At 47.6% G+C, this 16,875-nt stretch overlaps 1 protein-coding gene across 1 annotated transcript; it reads right to left on the reverse strand.

The window, feature by feature from the left end:
- Window positions 1–415: 415 nt before the first annotated feature.
- THBS1 (thrombospondin 1) lies at window positions 416–16,426 on the reverse strand. The gene is made up of 22 exons (XM_006778097.1): window positions 16,232–16,426; window positions 15,577–15,672; window positions 14,793–15,352; window positions 14,084–14,159; window positions 13,605–13,804; window positions 13,365–13,487; window positions 12,277–12,370; window positions 10,680–10,853; window positions 9,978–10,154; window positions 9,517–9,690; window positions 9,141–9,268; window positions 8,879–9,031; window positions 8,273–8,491; window positions 7,712–7,819; window positions 7,006–7,165; window positions 6,748–6,866; window positions 4,929–5,148; window positions 4,511–4,738; window positions 4,088–4,359; window positions 3,592–3,689; window positions 3,347–3,486; window positions 416–2,468 (listed from the first exon to the last, which is right to left on the reverse strand). The coding sequence occupies exons 2-22, from the start codon at window positions 15,641–15,643 to the stop codon at window positions 2,461–2,463; spliced, it is 3,498 nt and encodes a 1,165-aa protein (XP_006778160.1). The 5' UTR covers window positions 15,644–15,672; window positions 16,232–16,426; the 3' UTR covers window positions 416–2,460.
- Between the last annotated feature and the right edge of the window lie 449 nt (window positions 16,427–16,875).

The following is a 16,875-nucleotide window of genomic DNA, read 5'->3' on the forward strand; positions in this document are numbered from 1 at the left end:
TAGGATTCTACTTTTGTCTTCAGTCATCTGTTTTTGGTGCAAGGCATATTCGTTCTTTAAAAGGTGATATATGTAGAGTCTGGCGAAGCTTTTCAAGGACAGTTTTTCCCTCATAACATTTCTAAAGCATCTCCACAACATGCAATTGTGTTGCTACCAAGTATTCGTGGGTTAGAAAATGTAGGTGCAGGAATTTATATGCCTCAATCCTGGTTTTTCCCTTTGTTCCCCCCCCCCCCTTTTTAGCAATGAAATTCGATTTTGAAAAGGATTCAATAAATGACATTAATAAAATGTGACATTTTATTAATATCCTTTTTGGGGACTATGCATGTCAAACTGATTAAAGAATGGAATTTATCCATACCTCATAACATAAAGCCAACAGAGAACAAATAAATGTGGATACAGTAAGTATAAATATAAATTTCCATATGATTTATTGTTGTTCCTTGTACATAAGAAACAGTAATATACAACTTACACTGCTTTAGAATGTAAAATGGATAAAATGTACAAAAAAAAAGCACATTCCTAGAAAAAGGTATTGGCAAATAGTAAAAACGGGGTGGGGCAAGCAAAAAACAAATCAAAAACAAAACAAAACCCAACAATTCTTCAATTCAGTGTGCAAACATTTTATAAAAATAGAAATACTAACTCTACAGGCAGTATTTCCTGATAAATTATTTAAATAGCGTATCTACACAATCTGAGATATCTATTCCAATGGCAATGAGAAAATAATTTATAAAAATAAAGCAACAGTATACAAGATGATAGAAAAAAACATAACTTTCAGAAAATGTATTTAACATTTCAATGCTATTTCCTTACTGGGAATACTTTTCTGCAAAGAATTTTTATACTATGTACAACATTGACTTTTTTAGGTACTACAGTAGCTTTAAGTTTGTTAGACACTTAAACTCTTTCTGCTTGAGCCAAAAGTTCTTTACTCAGTCACACAACAAATGAGGTAATATTTGTATGTAAGTTTCACCTTTGTCATTTTTTTTCTTTTGGAAAAATGAAAAAATAATAAGCGTAGATGCTTTTCTTCTCCCTGGAAATAGGCACAAGGGATGGGGTAAAACAGTATTAAAGGCCTCATGGCTTTCTTTGCCATCTAAACACACTTGCAAATGGACAGCCAGCTAAATCCACTGGAAAAGACAAGGAATCCCAAATCATGTAAGCACAAAGTCAAGAGCAGCTCGCTCCGCTGATTTTCCTTGTGCCCTTCCTTGCCAGAGATTGGCTGATAAAGCTCAATACCTACTCTCACTTTCCATACAAAACCTAGGTTCCAGGTAGAACAGAGTTAATAAATAATCTGTATTTACAATCTTACAGTCATGAAGACTCAACAAAGGTGATATGGATAGTCCTATGCTTCTTCCTGTTCCATGAAGTCTTGCAGACAAATTCTCCAGAGTAGGTGAAAAATAAATATTTTACATTGTAAAGTGTAAAAAAACCCAAAACTACAGTCCAAAAGAATTAGCAAACTCCATGATATTCAGGAAAGAAGAGAGAAAAGGAATGTCTTAGTTAAGTTGATAATTTTGTGCCTTTCTAACCATAAAAATACAAGCATGGCTGCCCCTCCCTTGGGAGGCAGCCTGGTGCTCACTGAGATGGTAGGTTTTATTTTCCTGCTACATCTGCACAAGCTATATCTGGAATAAAACCGACAATTCCAGTGTAACTAGGCAGTGGCAGCCAGCACTGCCTTGCACTCTGGTTTAATTCTGCCTCCCTATTCTGGTCACCACAATGTGACGTGTAAGGGGTGGGGATCCGAGAGGAAGTTCAGAAGTCAGTCCTTCCTTCCCTTCCCTGCTTCTATGTAAGTGCCAATCAGCTAACACCGGTCAGCATCATGAAATCCAGCAATAGGCTTTCAATCCCCTGAAAATGGTTTAGTACCAAACGTGTAACAGTTCCTCCATATTTTCCTCATACAATCATCTCTTGGGTATGTACCCCCCACCCCCCGGGCTTTGGCCCTGCTCCCCCTATTCCCGAGGGAGTAGGTCAGGAGTGGTTGTTTGCCAATGCTAGTGAGTCCTCCCTTCTCTGACGTGCCTGACAGGGCTTCTGAGTCCGTTGCTCAGAGAAGGCCTCACCACAGCAGCCTGCTCTGACCAAAGCTGGGTGGAGCTGGCCCCTTCCCACTGAGGCAGGTGGGTGCTTCTGTTTTTTCCAAAAGCAAACCAAAGTCACTGTTTATATTCTTGGAAGATTCTCTTCTCGTTCAGAGGCTGAATGCCAAGAGTCTGATTGGGAAAATTGCATTTTTCTTGAGTCAAGTCACATGTTTTAGGAGTCCACATGGATGCAAGCAGAGAAAGAGGCAGCAGGGGGGAGTGATCCTGGGGGTTTCTTAAGCCCATAGTTCCAGAAGGTGCAATACCAGCGCTGGTTATGATCAGTCTTTGATCAACAGTTTGAAGATTAGGAATCTGTTAAGTAAACAAACACAGATATATAAGTAAAAACTTAATATCAATCAATGAATTAACAACCTAGTGTAGCTCTACTTTTAGAATGACAAAAGCATAATATAATATAAGATGGCCAGCTTACAAAATTAAATGTTAATGTGTTTGAACACTGTTGCTAGGAGATTGATACAGCTCGACCTTGCAGAACTTAGGCTATGGGCTGTGCTCTCTAAGACCTTCAGTGTTTAAAGTTTAGAGCATTTTATGTTAAACATTCAGACTCAAAGATTATATCATAATTTAAATATATTTTTTTAGTAAAATGAACCATCTTTTTACTCTAATGGATCGCGTTGGCATCAGGCCTTGTCCCAGTAAACATTTATGAAGCACTTATTCTTTGGCAGTCCCAACGCTGGCCTCCATGAGGTTAGGTGGCCACAGGGTGAATGAGAACAGAGGAAAACAGCTCAGGTTAACAGTGAAGGTGAACATGCCAACATGAAGGCAACACTCTCCTTTCCTTATAGAACAGGGGAAGAATGTGAAAGCAACTTGTGCTGCAATGGCACAGATAAAACTACAAGGAACATGTCAAATGTTAAGTATTATTAGTGTGGCCTAAACTGTGCAGGAGCCTGCCTGCAGTTCACCTACGCACTGTGTATGAAGAGCACAGAGATTGCTAAGCAAATTGGTATTGTTAATAAGACTCAGGATTTCATAAGCCACAGTTCATAGGCCTTATTTCATTTTTATCATGGTCTTCAACAGCCAACTACAGATGACCCTGTCTGTGAAACCCTCTTTAAATCAGACTCCCCCATAGCTGGCATTGTCAATGTTAGTCTGAATTAGAGATGTCAACTGTCCATTCACTATAATGTTGCTCCTACCTCTGCATTCATATTTCATGTCGGAGAAGAACACCATTTCTTGAGAGAAGACAAACAACCCTAGCCTACCACCAGCATAGGTTTTGTCATAGATGGGTCCCGAGTCAGCCATGATTTTCTTCCCTTCATACATCACCACTCTGCAGGAAAAAAGAAAATGTCGTTAGTGACACCCCTATGTTTCGGTCCCTTCCTTCTTGCCCATCGTTGTGACTGTAAGTGAAATGTACTCAGCGCAATCTTACCGAATGAAACCAGTTTTGGGCCTGTGGCTGAGACGCCATCTGTAGGCGGTGAAATCTTTCCAGCCAATGTGACGAGGGTCGTGCCACAGGGTGCGCACCTGAAGGAAAAGGAAAGGTTGAAACCGTGGTAAGAATTATATTTCATTCTGTGCGAAGGAAACGCGCCAAGCTGACCTACGTTAGGGGGCTGAAACGTAGGATTTTTCTAGGCCTCTTCCCTTTGATGTGTGCCCTTGAGTGCACACGTAAAGTATAAAGAGAGAAGAGAAGGAGCCTCTTTGTTTGAAGAGACTGAAACTGCCTTTGGACCTGAAGGGTAACTCTTGTTATGGCGAGCTCCCCTCTCAGACAATTGTGGTTTACAAAGCAGAGCTTAGCGCTGCAGTTGATGGTGGGGATGTGATTTCTAAGACCCCTGAGTCCCGGTGAAAGCACAGCATCTCTTGTGCTGGTCAAGTCCCGGCTCATGCCCTCCCTCCTGCGGGGTTGCTCCTACCTGGCCAGGGGTGTTCCCCGTGTGCCACAGCGCATTCCGCAGGTGCTCGCCAGGCCCGGTGGTGGAGTTCACGACTTTCACAGAAAGGCCCGAGTATCCCTGAGCCCTTGTGGGGTGGGGGTCCCAGTAGGACTGGGTGATCTGCTTCCACATCACAACATAGAAGCGGCTGCTGGACTGGTAGCCAAACACAAATCCGGCATAGTCGTCATCCCTATCGGTGTTGATGAAGAAGGTGCCGCTGAAGTCCACAGCATTAAACTCATCATAACCTGGAAGGTGAGGCCAGATGCAAGTTAAAAACTGCAGCTGTCAGAAGGTTCTCCATTCCATTCCCAGACATCCTAGTACCCACAGGGACACAATGACTGCCAGGTTTTACATTGGCTGCTTTCCCATATGTGCAAAGGACTTACTACTCACCTATGGCAAGTCCAGGATCACAGTTGACCGTCTGGACGAGCTCTTTCCCCTGATGGCGTACCACCCAGTTAGGGTCGTTCTGGGATGTCCCTTTGGGATCCAGAGGAATCATCTGGAATCGGCGGAAATCAGTCTCACTGATATCAAAGTTTTCAGGACAGATGTCATCGATGTCTGGCACACTGTCTTGGTCAAAATCATCTTTGCAGGCATCACCTCGACCATCACCTAAGTGAAAAAGGCAAGAGTTCAATGAAATTCTGAAATACTGTTATTACTGGTATCAGAAATTCCCATCTTGTCAGAGTTGGCAGCTAGTCTCTTCATCCTCCCGTGTGCATTCAGCTTTGTGTTTATGTCCTCAACCTAGAGGGCCCTGCTTTCTGTTCCTCTCTTAGAAGGTGGCTCCACCACTCACCATCGGAGTCCTTCTGGTCGGGATTGGGCACGAGCCTGCAGTTGTCCCTGTCGTCAGGAAAAACATGGTCACAGGCGTCTCCCTTGCCATCTTTGTCGTGGTCGGCCTGGTTGGCGTTGGCTACGTAGGGACAGTTGTCCAGGTTGTTCTGGTGGCCATCTTCATCAATATCCTGATTGTTGTCACAGGTGTCTCCAATGAGGTCCGAGTCAGAGTCAAGCTAGAGAGAGAGAAACGGAGGGTAAATTGAGGTATAAGTTATTAATGTTAATGATAACTTATGGAAAAGTCACTAATGTTTGATGTGAGACCAGTGGAGTTTCAAGTCTATATGCTATGCCAAAAGACAGTAATAGTAACATCTCTTAAGTTTTTTTCCTTAATCCTTGTTTTCATATGAAAATTTGAAAAGGGATTTTTAAGAGTTTAAAAAATATATAAAACATTCTAAATAAAATTAAATAGAAAGTATTATTTAATCATTAAGGGTGAAATGCAATGTTAACTGCTTCTATCTTAATGTTAAATGAAATTCTTTGGGTACATTTTATTATTTTCCATTGAAGGGTTTCAATTGTAAATTTGTTGACATGTCAGCTTCTACTCTAGGCCTTCAAGTCATGGAAACATGGCATTGTTTTATTTTTTTATGCATACTGGGTAACGCATATGGTAGGGATCGTTTAGTTTCTTTTATTTTTAGGTATTTGGTTTTATAGATCTAGGCCACAAAGACTGCCATCTGTTGGCTGAGATTAAGCCAAAACTAAGATTTTTCAAAACGATATTTCTCAAAGTCCTTTTACATTATCCAGTGTGCATGGGATGCTTAAAGATCATTTATACACAAACTGGAATTTTTCTTGCTCTTAGTAAGGTTTCTACATGATGCCTGAATTTTGTTATAAATTTGATTACAGTCCTAGGAATCAAAAACTCATCCAGGGAGGTTAAATGATATTGAAAACATTTAATTTATGGTAAGACCCGATCTCAAAATATGACTCCCATTACCATTTGGTCAGCAAAGCCATCTCAGATCATGCACACTTTTCCCATTATGGCCCCAAAGCTCTTTACCTTGTTGCCTTTGCTTTACGGGACCTTATAAGAGCAAATACTAGGAGGAAAAAGCTGTACTTCTCATATCTTGAATCTTATAAAAATATTCCCATTTTAAAAAGCTGGTTTCTAAATTCCGGAACAATGCATTTTAGAAGAAAAAAAATTCCGTAACTTTTGTCCTTAGAAAATAATTACGGGCAATTGCACAAGAAAAGAAATACTTTCAGCCATGGAGACGGTCCTGGCTAATGTCTGTCTGGAGCGCTCCCCAGCATGGTGGATAGTGACATCTGACTGCAATGCCAAACACTTTGAAGAATGAAGTATCTCCCGTTTGAGGGAAGTAGTTTTAGTTTGATGGTTTTCTTCCGGCCAGGTTATACCATTAGCCATGAAAATGGTTATTTTGTTTCAGGATATTTCTTTTATCCCTAAGTCTTAAATACGATTAACAAACTGGAGTTGTCAGATTTCTACTCTGTATAATTTATCTTAATGGTATTTCATGAGGAACAAGTCACGCAGACCTTCTTGTACAAGACAAGATTGAGGTTACCAGACTGCCATGCTATTATTGATTGCTGGGACTCTGCAAGGAGATCCCCTCAGGCAAACTGTTTACATAAAGACATTATGATTGGCTACGAGATCATTGAGAGCCATGGGAACGAACGTGTCTGCCCTCTATTTCTCAAAGGCCTATAAAGGGATATCCCAATACTTTACTGAAAGATTTTGAGAGGAGTCCACCTACCTGATCTGGATTATGTTCCAGAGGGCAGTTGTCACACTGATCTCCAACCCCATCCATGTCGGTGTCCTTCTGGTCCACATTGTAGACATACTGGCAGTTGTCTCGTTCATTGAGGATTCCTGCAGAGAACAGGACAAGAGAGGTGAGACCTCCGCCTCGGTTGTTTCAACAAAACTGCACGAACTGGAGAACAGCCACCCAATAGCTGAGTGAGGTCAGCATGGCCCAGGGGCCTGCTGGAGCCAGGGAGGGCCTTACCGTCCCCGTCGATGTCGACGGCGCAGGCGTCTCCTTCCCCGTTGTTGTCTGTGTCGGCCTGATCGGGGTTGTGGTTGTAGGGGCAGTTGTCACAGCGGTCTCCCACGTCATCTCGGTCGTAGTCATACTGGGCTGGGTTGTAATGGAATGGACAGTTGTCCTGTAAAGAGAAGAAATGGAGCCTTTTCTAACATTGTCTGTGAAAGCAGCTCAAAGCTCACACCACCTGCATGCTATTAAACTGCAAAAACTTGCAACAGTTATTTCCTACCGAGTGGATGTACGGATTGAGCACTCAGTGTCAAGCGTTCACTGCAGAAGTTAAAAACCAGGACATCATGAAGGAAAAATGGATTCCCGGGGGCTCCCAGTCAGTGAGATGTAAATATAAGCTCATCTCAGTTCTCAGTACTACCAAAGTAAATCTGACTGAAATTTAGATAAAACATTTCAAATGACTCTGGGGAGCCAAGCGTCATTCGTGTATATCTGGGTTATCTTGCTCAAATGGGGTGAGGGGAGGTTGTGATGAAAAACATAACCTGTATTTAAAAGTTCTCGTGGCAACATATATGTCCTGAAACTATCCTATATCTCAGTTTGGTATATTTTTCCTTATAACTTTATAAGTTCAATGAATCTTCAAGTGTTTCGTGCTGTTGCTGGATAGAAAAGATAAAAGCGGAGTGGGAAACACTGTGTTTACCCTGTCATCTGGAATGTTATCATTGTCATCGTCATTATCGCAGGCATCGCCGATTCCGTCCTTGTCATAGTCTTCCTGCCCTGAGTTGGGAAGGTTGGGGCAATTATCCTGGAAAGAGAAGACGCTCATTTTAGCCGCAGTCTGCACGTCCTCGCTCAGCTCACACACGAAAGCACTGAATGCTACTCGGTAACAACATATAATTTTTACGGGAAGGCAAACATTTGAACATTTTCTTGGGGGATATATATAGGATTTTTATGAATGTTCTAGGGGCTCTGTACATTCTGGGAACACAAGCCATAGTCTGCTGGTGTCTGGTTGGGAGGTGAACATTTCTTTGGACAAAATAACAGACTATGGGACACATATGCCCAAGGGCCGCCACGTCCACATTCTTGGCACCAGGCACTTTACTATGATGGAGAGTTAACGCTCTGCCTTCGGGTGACCTGATCTTTCAGGTTCGTTTTCAGACTCGTAGCATTTAAAACCCCCTCGCCCGTTCTTTGGATCGGGCTGAGGTGCCCTCTGGGAGGTGCGTGAGGGAGCGGGGTTTACCTTCTTGCAGTGGTAGGTTGCATTGGCCACGCACACCAGGTCCTCGTTGGGCCAGCCGTCCAGGTCGGAGTCCTCCCCGCAGATGATGCCGTTGCCCGCATAGCCGGGCTTGCACTCGCAGCGGAACATGGGGTCGCTGTAATGGCCCAGGTAGTTGCACTTGGCGTTACTGTTGCAGTCGTGGGTCCCATCCGTGCAAGGGTTGCGGGGTTTGCACACCTGAGAGGACAACATCCTGATGTTAACGCAGAGCCTTCAAGCGTCTCCAGATATGGCAGAAACAAGAACCCAGATCCTTGTCATCTCCAAACAGACAAGCTCCATGGGGAAGGGTGTGGGTCACTTCTGTCCTTCCCCCCACCCCCACCCTCACCCCGTGGGTGTCCAGGCTACAGGTTAACATCACTTTATGTGTTTTTCCTGAAATTGTTCAGCATCATTGCTCAGGATTTACAACGGATTCTCTAGTCCTGATTCTAAAAGCTGGATTGTGCATTCACCCTTCCCGGTTTTTTGTGAAGGTGATGCAGTGACATTCCTCCCTTTCCTGGCTGTTCCCGCCGAGGGCACCCTCCATTATGCTGGCCCGCAGGCTGGCCCACGTACCTGCTTGTTGGCGGTGGCCTGCTCCACGCCCCGGCCGAAGGGCTGCGGGCCGGAGAAGCGCGGCGGGCAGGGCAGGCAGTTGTAGCCGGGGTCTGTGTTCTCGCACCTGTGCTCTCCGTTGTGGCTGAAGCAGGCATCAGGCACCAGGGCGCACTGGGGGAGAAACGACAGTTTGCTTCTTGTTTAGGGGACACTGCCACAGGGAAAGGGGGACAGGCTCCCAGCTTTCCTGGGTGCAGCAACGGAGCCATCGGTTTCTCACCTCATCAATGTCTTCGCAGTGGATGCCGTCTCCGCCGTAGCCTGGGGGACAAGCACCGCACTTCCAGCTGCCATCAGGGTAGCTGGTACACTTGGTCCCAGCGAAGCAGGGGTTGGACAGGCATCCATCTGAGACAAGAGAACAGGGAAATGGTTGGTCTACGCTGCTGCTAACTGCCATGCCGGTCACTAAAAATACCACACCATGTAAAATCCTGTAGGATCTATGTGAGTGGTAACTTGAGGTTATGTTGTCCACCTGGCATTTGGAATAAGCCGCTCAGGACCATTCAAAGCCAGAGCTCCCTTGAATGCTGACCGTGGCATTCGGTTAAAAGAAACCCCAGGGCGGTTTCATCCGGGGCTGCATGGCTCACCAATGGGACAGTCCTGCTTGTTGCAGATCTGGTTCTCCATCGCATCGCCAACGCAGTCCTTGCCTCCAAACTGGGGGGTGGGGTTGTTGCAGAGCCGGCTGCGTGTCTGCACCCCTCCTCCACAGGTGACGGAGCAGATGTCCCACGGTGACCAGGGACCCCAGCCTCCGTTGACTGTCAGAAAGCAAACCACATGCAGACGGTAAGGTCCACTGCGAACACCGTGTTGGTCACAGAAGACTCTCCTACATTTGTTCAGGAGACCCTGCTGCCCTGACACGTGAAGAATGCTTGGGAAGAGGGCGAGTTTGGAATGGCTTGCTTTCTGTTTTTCATTAAAAGGAACTGCTGAGTATGTAGGAATTTGTTTGTTTCTCTAGAAAGTAACCTTTTCCCTCCACGATCCACTGAGCAGATAGGTCAGCTGCCAGGCAACCAGCTGGGCGGCGCTGCTCACTCACCAGGGCAGGCGTCCCGCGTGCAGGCTTTGGTCTCCCGGGCTTCGCCTTCGCAAGGCCTCCCATTCATCTGGGGGCTGGGAGAGTTGCAGAGCCGGATCCTGGTGATCACGCCATCACCGCACGTCACAGAACAAGATGACCACGGGGACCAGTGACTCCAGCCGCCATCCTGCTTAACTGAAGTACAGAGCTGGTGGTTACCGGGTGCGTGCCACAAGCCAACCCCTGTGCTGACTGCTTTAAATGCGTTATCTCACTCAATTCCTCAAAGTAACCCTATTGAACACTATTATTATTCCCCATTTGCAGATAAGGAGAGTCTTAGAAGGGGTGGATTGTGCTCAAGCTTGGCCAGGTACGAGGTGGAACTAGGCTTCTGACCCAGAGTCTAGAACCTGTGCTCTGAGCCTCTATATCAGTGGTTCTCAACCTTCTGGCTCTTTAAATACAGTTCCTCATGTTGTGACCCAACCATAAAATTATTTTCGTTGCTACTTCATAACTGTAATGTTGCTACTGTTATGAATTGTAATGTAAATATCTGATGTGCAGGATGGTCTTAGGCGACCCCTGTGAAAGGGTCAACCGTCAAAGGGGTCGCAACCCACAGGTTGAGAACCGCTGCTCTATATGTTGGAGTTGCTCTTGGTGATGACAAGAACGGGTCAGTTCTCCACATTCCCAAGTGGCCAAGATACTCACATCTCTTATCGCACTCCTGGATATGGCAGGTCCGCGTCTGCACGGAGGAGCCCTCGCACCGGTTGTTGAGGCTATCGCAGGAGCGACCGCGCTGCTGGATCCCGTTGCCACAGGTCGCGGAGCAGGACGTCCACTCGGACCATGGGGACCAGCCGTCGTCCGCAGAGTCGCTGGCTGCAGCGGAAACAGGTTCATTGGTGTGTGGTCATTAAGACTGCTCTGTTCAGGACTTCCTTCCCTTGCCAGACGGTGGGAAGCAATCTATTTCTTAGGCTAACAGCCAAGGGGTTTATCCCAGGGCACTGTGGGTACTGCATGGGTAATGGAGTGCTGGCCTGGGTCAGCACAGCTCTGCTGTCTCCCATTGTGTTCTATTCACGTTGCCTCCTTTCACCTCTCTCTGCATTTCAAATGAGCTTCCCTTTCCTGACTGGTAGGCATTTCCAGTCTCAGACTTTTAAGAACACCAGTTTAGGCAGCTTATAGGAGCCACTTGTGATTTTTAGGGGAGCCACAGCCCATGCGTTTGACAGGTGAGCTTGGCGGCAGCTCAGCTGCTCTTGGGTCTGGGCTCCAACTCAGTCCTGAGGTTCATCAGGGTGCTGCTCCCCTCGCCATACCATTTGGGGCCTTCTCTGCACGTATTTTCACAAGAGGAGAATGTGTTTGTTTACCATGTGCCCAGGCACCATGACTACAATCACACCGAGCTGCATCAGACACAAGATAGAGAACTTGTTTTCTCTTGCCATCAGTTGGAAGTTTTCCTAGCAACCCCTGGTTCAAGTTCAAAACTCCTCTAGTCCCCAGCTAGCTCTGTTTCCTTTAACCCACATCTGAAGCGAATGCTGAACAGAAATAGCTATGCAAATGCTTCTTACAGCGCCAGTGTCGGGAACACGATCCCTGGACGGGACTGGTTATCCTGGGCTGTGACCAGTGTCTGTGGGTGTAGGGGTGTGTACAGGGCAAGCGCTACTTTCCTGTTTTATTTCTTATCTTAGTTGTGATGAATCATTTTTATGACTTGTACTACTGCATTCAATATTGTCTCAGCACAGTGATTAATTTATACTAGCAACAAAAAACAGGGCTAGGGTGCCATGGAACAATGTAGTGCCCTATTTCTTTAGTCCCCTAAAACTCAAACTGCTGTTACTCTCCTAGGCCTCCTGTTCTTACAGATAAATTGGATAGGACTTTTGGCCCAATTAAGTCCAATGCTGGCACTGTAGACCATCACTTTTTCTGGTGAGTAGATTTTCCTTCACTCTGGGCCATAAGGCCAAATTCTAGAAGTAGTCTAAGAACTTGGAGTTACTGCTGCTATAAATTCATCTCTCTATTCCTCAAAGCATACAATTGGGATCAAAAGCTATACCAAGATTATGATTGCCCATACCGTAATCCAGAGGGGTACTTAAGATTTAGTCATAATGGTGTTTTTGGTTCTATACAGCAAATAAGCCACCAGTTAACCAGATGCTGCAGCAAAAGGCTGAATGAAAACATGTGATGGAAATGGTGGTGGGGGTCCAGCATTTATGCAGAGCTGACCTAGTCGCTGAAGAATGGCTATGCAGTTTTAGGAACTTACGCCAACACCGTGGGCAGCATTCTCCATCAGGAACCGTGGCATTGGAGCAGGGCATTATGGGGCAGGACACTTTTTTGCAAATGGTAACTGAGTTCTGCAAAGGAAGAGGGAGGAAGAAACAGGTTACTGAACATACTGCAAGCAGAAGCCTCCATATGATAACATTTCAGTCCCACGATGAATGGTCAGGGCTACACATGCTCTGCTGGAATGATTTTAATAGAAGGCCTGTCTTATTTGCAGCCACCAGTATTGTAGACTCAGTTCCGGACTAGTTACTTGTCACTCCATTCCTTGGAGAGTTCTTTCATAATTGCTACTTAGTCAATGGTGAAAATTATTACATGAAGAATTTATCCATGAAGAATCACAAAATATCATAGGTCAAATCTATTAAATTGCACCTGAAATTGAACTCCTAAAACTCAGCTGGTACTTTTAAATTTAAAAAGTATTACCTCTGTGGGGAAAAGCAGATCAATGAGCATATGTCCCCCCTCATGTACAGATCTGGCTTTATATTACATTGGAGAAGAATGGGAATTTAATCAAGATGGCTCCAAAATCCAGCAGTCCATGATTGGTATTTAAGCTTGATTTTGCTTGAGCCAGCTGAATCCTCAAACTCACCTGCATTGGCACTGGGGAGAGCTAGCGTGACACGCAGTGCGGCAGGGCCATCTGAGCTAAGGGGACAGTGACGACCTAACAATGTTGGGCTGACAGTGTGAACTGTATTGAAAGAACCTCCTTGTCATAGCAGAATACAAATCAGGGCCGTTCCAACCAGGTGTTATTTACCTGACATTCAACACTTAGTCTTTGAAATAACGCAGGTCAATTAATCTGATGTTTTAGATTTGTTCTTTTAGATACTTAGCCTGGGGTATAACTTTGGAAAACTCTCTCTGAGAGTTAAAAGAAGATTTTATAGATGTCATACTTACATCTTAAACAGACCCACAGATATTTGGTATCAGGCCATGGAACATAAAAAGAGCTTGTGTGGCCTTCTGGGTATTTCCCCAGAGGCTGTGGCTTCAAACACATGCCATCGATTTGTATTTCAGTTTGTGAAGAGCCCTTACCTGACAGCGGCACTCGGTGCAGCTATCAACGGTCCATTCCTCGTTATTCCTGTACTGGACTCCGTTGTGGTAGCAGAGGGGCGGCCTCCTCAGCTCAGTGGCCAGCTCTTTGTTCTCTTCGGTCTAAAAGGGGGAGAAAGGCCATCAGTGTCCAATCTCATTCCCGGCCGTTCAGGATCACACTACAGGCTAAGCCTGCAGGGCGCATGCTCGGGGGGGGGGGAGGCGGGAGGCACTGACCACTTTGCGGATGCTGTCCTGAAGCGTGGTCACGATGGTGCGCAGGCCCCTCAGCTCCAGGACCATGCTGGACAGCTCATCACAAGAGATGCCGCAGATGGCTTGCAGGTCCTTTGTCTTATGGCCAATGTAGTTGGTGCGGATGGCGGGGCTGGACCCATTCACCACGTTGTTGTCAAGGGTGAGGATGGCATTTGTAGCTGCCAAGGAACAAGCACACACAATGAGAAAAGGAACAGAAGGTGCTCTCACCAGAGTTCTTGTTGTGAAAGACATTTCACTCGGGGTGAAGGATGCAGGTGGAAGTGTGTGTGTGTGTGTCTGTGTGTGTAATAGCCTTCTAAGGTCACTTTTATATGCCTCTTACCATGGTATCCAGGGTAACTTACACACAACCAACACTGCTTAAGTTTCTTAGCTTGTTTTGGGTGGAACCCCCCCTACTTCCCCCTGTGCCCGAACAACAGAAGGGTACTCACAGCTGGAGCAGCCCTTGTTCCTGAGGATGTCCTCTGGTGTGGTTCCAAAGACGAACCTCACGTTCTGCAGCACCCCCTGTGAGCAGAGGACACACATTACTTGCAGAGTGTTCGGGGGAGGGGCGTGGGAGGAAACGCACACAGTAAGTATTCCAGAAGTTTGAAAGAGCTCCCTTTTAAGGTCACCATGTCAAAATAACACACCAACAGAAATCGCCAAACAACTTCAACATCTTAATGGTGTCTTCTGCCAAGTCTTCAGTGTTTTACAAAGAATTCAGTTATCAGCCCACTTGGGTACACAGGAAGTGGAATCTGATACTATGGCCGAGGCTATAATGACACTCTTCATGTCGAAGAGTTAAAGGTGGGAGTTTCAAAGCCACAGTGGCAAAGACCTAGAAGTTTAACCAAAAAAAGAAGCTGCAGCAGCGGATCACCACTACTTCAACCTCTTATCTGAGACCCGCCACATCCCATGAGGGATCAAATGGCAAAGTGGTTTTATTCTGCTCAAACGAAGTATCCATTTCAAGCAATATTACAGTTGGTTGGATGCATCTGAAATAAGTTATATTTCTTGAGTATATAACTCCCTGCTTCAGTCCACAGGCAGTACTTCCTGTACCAGAACCCCTGCCTCTCCTGCTCCAGCCCTCCTGATGGAGAAGCTGCCTCCATAGACCAGGAATCAGAGAAGAAGCCTCACCTGGAAATTGTCGTTGGCACCCCCTTTTGCGATGCGGAGTCTGGCAATGCTGGCCAGGTCCCTGGTGAAGATGCTGTGGATGGGGGCGTCCAGCTCAGCATTCTCCATCTTCTCGCAGTCAATGTACAGCTGGGCCCTGTCCTCCTGCACAAACAGGGTGATGCTCTTCCACTGGCCGGTGGCCAGGAGTGCTTCTTCCACCGACACCACGTGCTGCTTCCCCTGCACGGTCAGGCTCAGGTCCAGGGTGCCCGCTTTGCCGTTGGAGACCACGCTGAAGACCTGGCCAGAGTGGTCCTTCCGCTCCACCGCCAGCAGGGTGCCTCGGGTCTTCTTCATCTGCCTCAGGGAGGCCAGGAGGAGGAAACCTTTCTCCGCACGCACAGCGTCCACTAGGTCTTGGAACTTGTCGTCAGGCACAGGGGGGATCAGGTTGGCGTCCTCGATGCGGAAGGCAGGGCTGGAGGGGTCCGGACCCTTAACCAGTCGGCGCCCAGAGCCCTTGCGGGCAGCCCCGGTGAGTTCGAAGATGTCAAACACACTGCTGTCTCCCCCAGACTCTGTTAGGAGCGGGACACACTGTGAGCTTCTAGACGGGCCAGGGGTGGGGGGCTCAGCGCTGAGGGATGGGGCCGGAGGGACAGGGTGAAAACCACTGAAAGAATCCTGATGGTCAGTCAGGGCTCAGGGAGAAATGGGAAAGGAGAGCCCAGAGGGAGGCACACCTGGGGTACCCAGCACCCCCTCTCCTTCCCTCCCCCTCAAAGGTATTACACAGACTCACCTGGAATGCGGCTGGAGCCACACACATGCACCAGGAACAGGACACGCAGTCCCCAGGTGAGCCCCATGATGGAGCTGCTTGTGGCCAGCAGGGAGCCTGCAGCAGGAAGCAGAGCCCAGGGTGAGAGGTGGGGAAGCAGGGAGAGGGGGCAAAACCTGGGGCTGGGCATGGGCCGGGTCCCTGGGGACCCCCTTGGCCCCACATTTGCTGGACTGAGGGAGAACAGAATTTACTTTGGAGAGGGCACCAGAAAGAAAGTGGGAGTTGAAAGCAAGAGACTGTGGTTTTAAAGTGGGGTGTGTGTGTATGGGGGTGCAAAGACCAACAATCTGGGGGGTTTCCTTAGGAAGTTGAGGGTAAACAGTATGACCAGAAGATGTAGTTTGGGGGGTTCGGGGAGGACATGGGGAAGTGGACTCCTTCCCTAGAGAGCTGGTATAAAGATTTAGGGGGAACTTGGAGAGAAGAAAATCTTGGGGTGCCCCGAGGAGTGGCTTGTGACCTAGAGCTGGAGAAGATAGCTCTGAAGCTCTGCCACCAGAGGAGACACCCAGCAGCTGGAGGGGCAGAATGGGGTCCGAAGCCCCTTGAGGGACTGGAGCCGGGGTGGATCAGGGCGGCCATGGTCCTCGGTGGCCGCTGGGAGACCCCTTACCTGTGTGCTCACGGGCGCAGCGGCTCCGGGTGGCGAGTGGCAGCGAGGGCGCCGAGTCCGAGTCCTAGAGAGCGCAGTGCGCCGGGGAGGGGGCTGCGGCCGGCGGCGGAGGTGGCGGCGGGTGAGGCTTCGGCTTCGGAGAGTTCCCGGGAGCTGGGTCTAGCTGACCCGCTGGCTGCAGTGACTGGCGAGGCCAGGAGCCCGCACTTATAAAGCGGCGCTCACATTCCTGGGCCTGCAACTGGCCAATGGGAGGCGGCCGGGCAGGAAGCGGGAGGGGGGCCAGTCTGGTTCCTCTCTCCGCCCCCCGCCGCTCCGCTCGGCGCACAACTTTCCAGCTAGAAAGTGAAGGGGGGAGGCGGGGGCTGGGTTCGAAGAGCCCTGGAACTTCTCAGAAAATGAGGTTCCCGCCCACGCGGCTTTGGCGCACAGGCTCAGCGCTTTGGCTCTTGCGCCACGCAGGCCGATGCGCTCACCGTGAGCATCCTGACCAGTGACTGTCACCCATCCAAGACCCGTAGGGGGCTTTCGGACAAACCCGGCTCCCTGAGCCCGCGTGTCAAAAAGAGGGGGAAGGGGTACGACAGAGTAATGGGAACTAAGCGAGACCCAGTGGTTAAAGAATCGCCAGCTTACATACTTGT

Source organism: Myotis davidii, unplaced genomic scaffold (assembly GCF_000327345.1).
Source record: "Myotis davidii unplaced genomic scaffold, ASM32734v1 scaffold46, whole genome shotgun sequence".
Classification (NCBI taxonomy): domain Eukaryota; kingdom Metazoa; phylum Chordata; class Mammalia; order Chiroptera; family Vespertilionidae; genus Myotis; species Myotis davidii.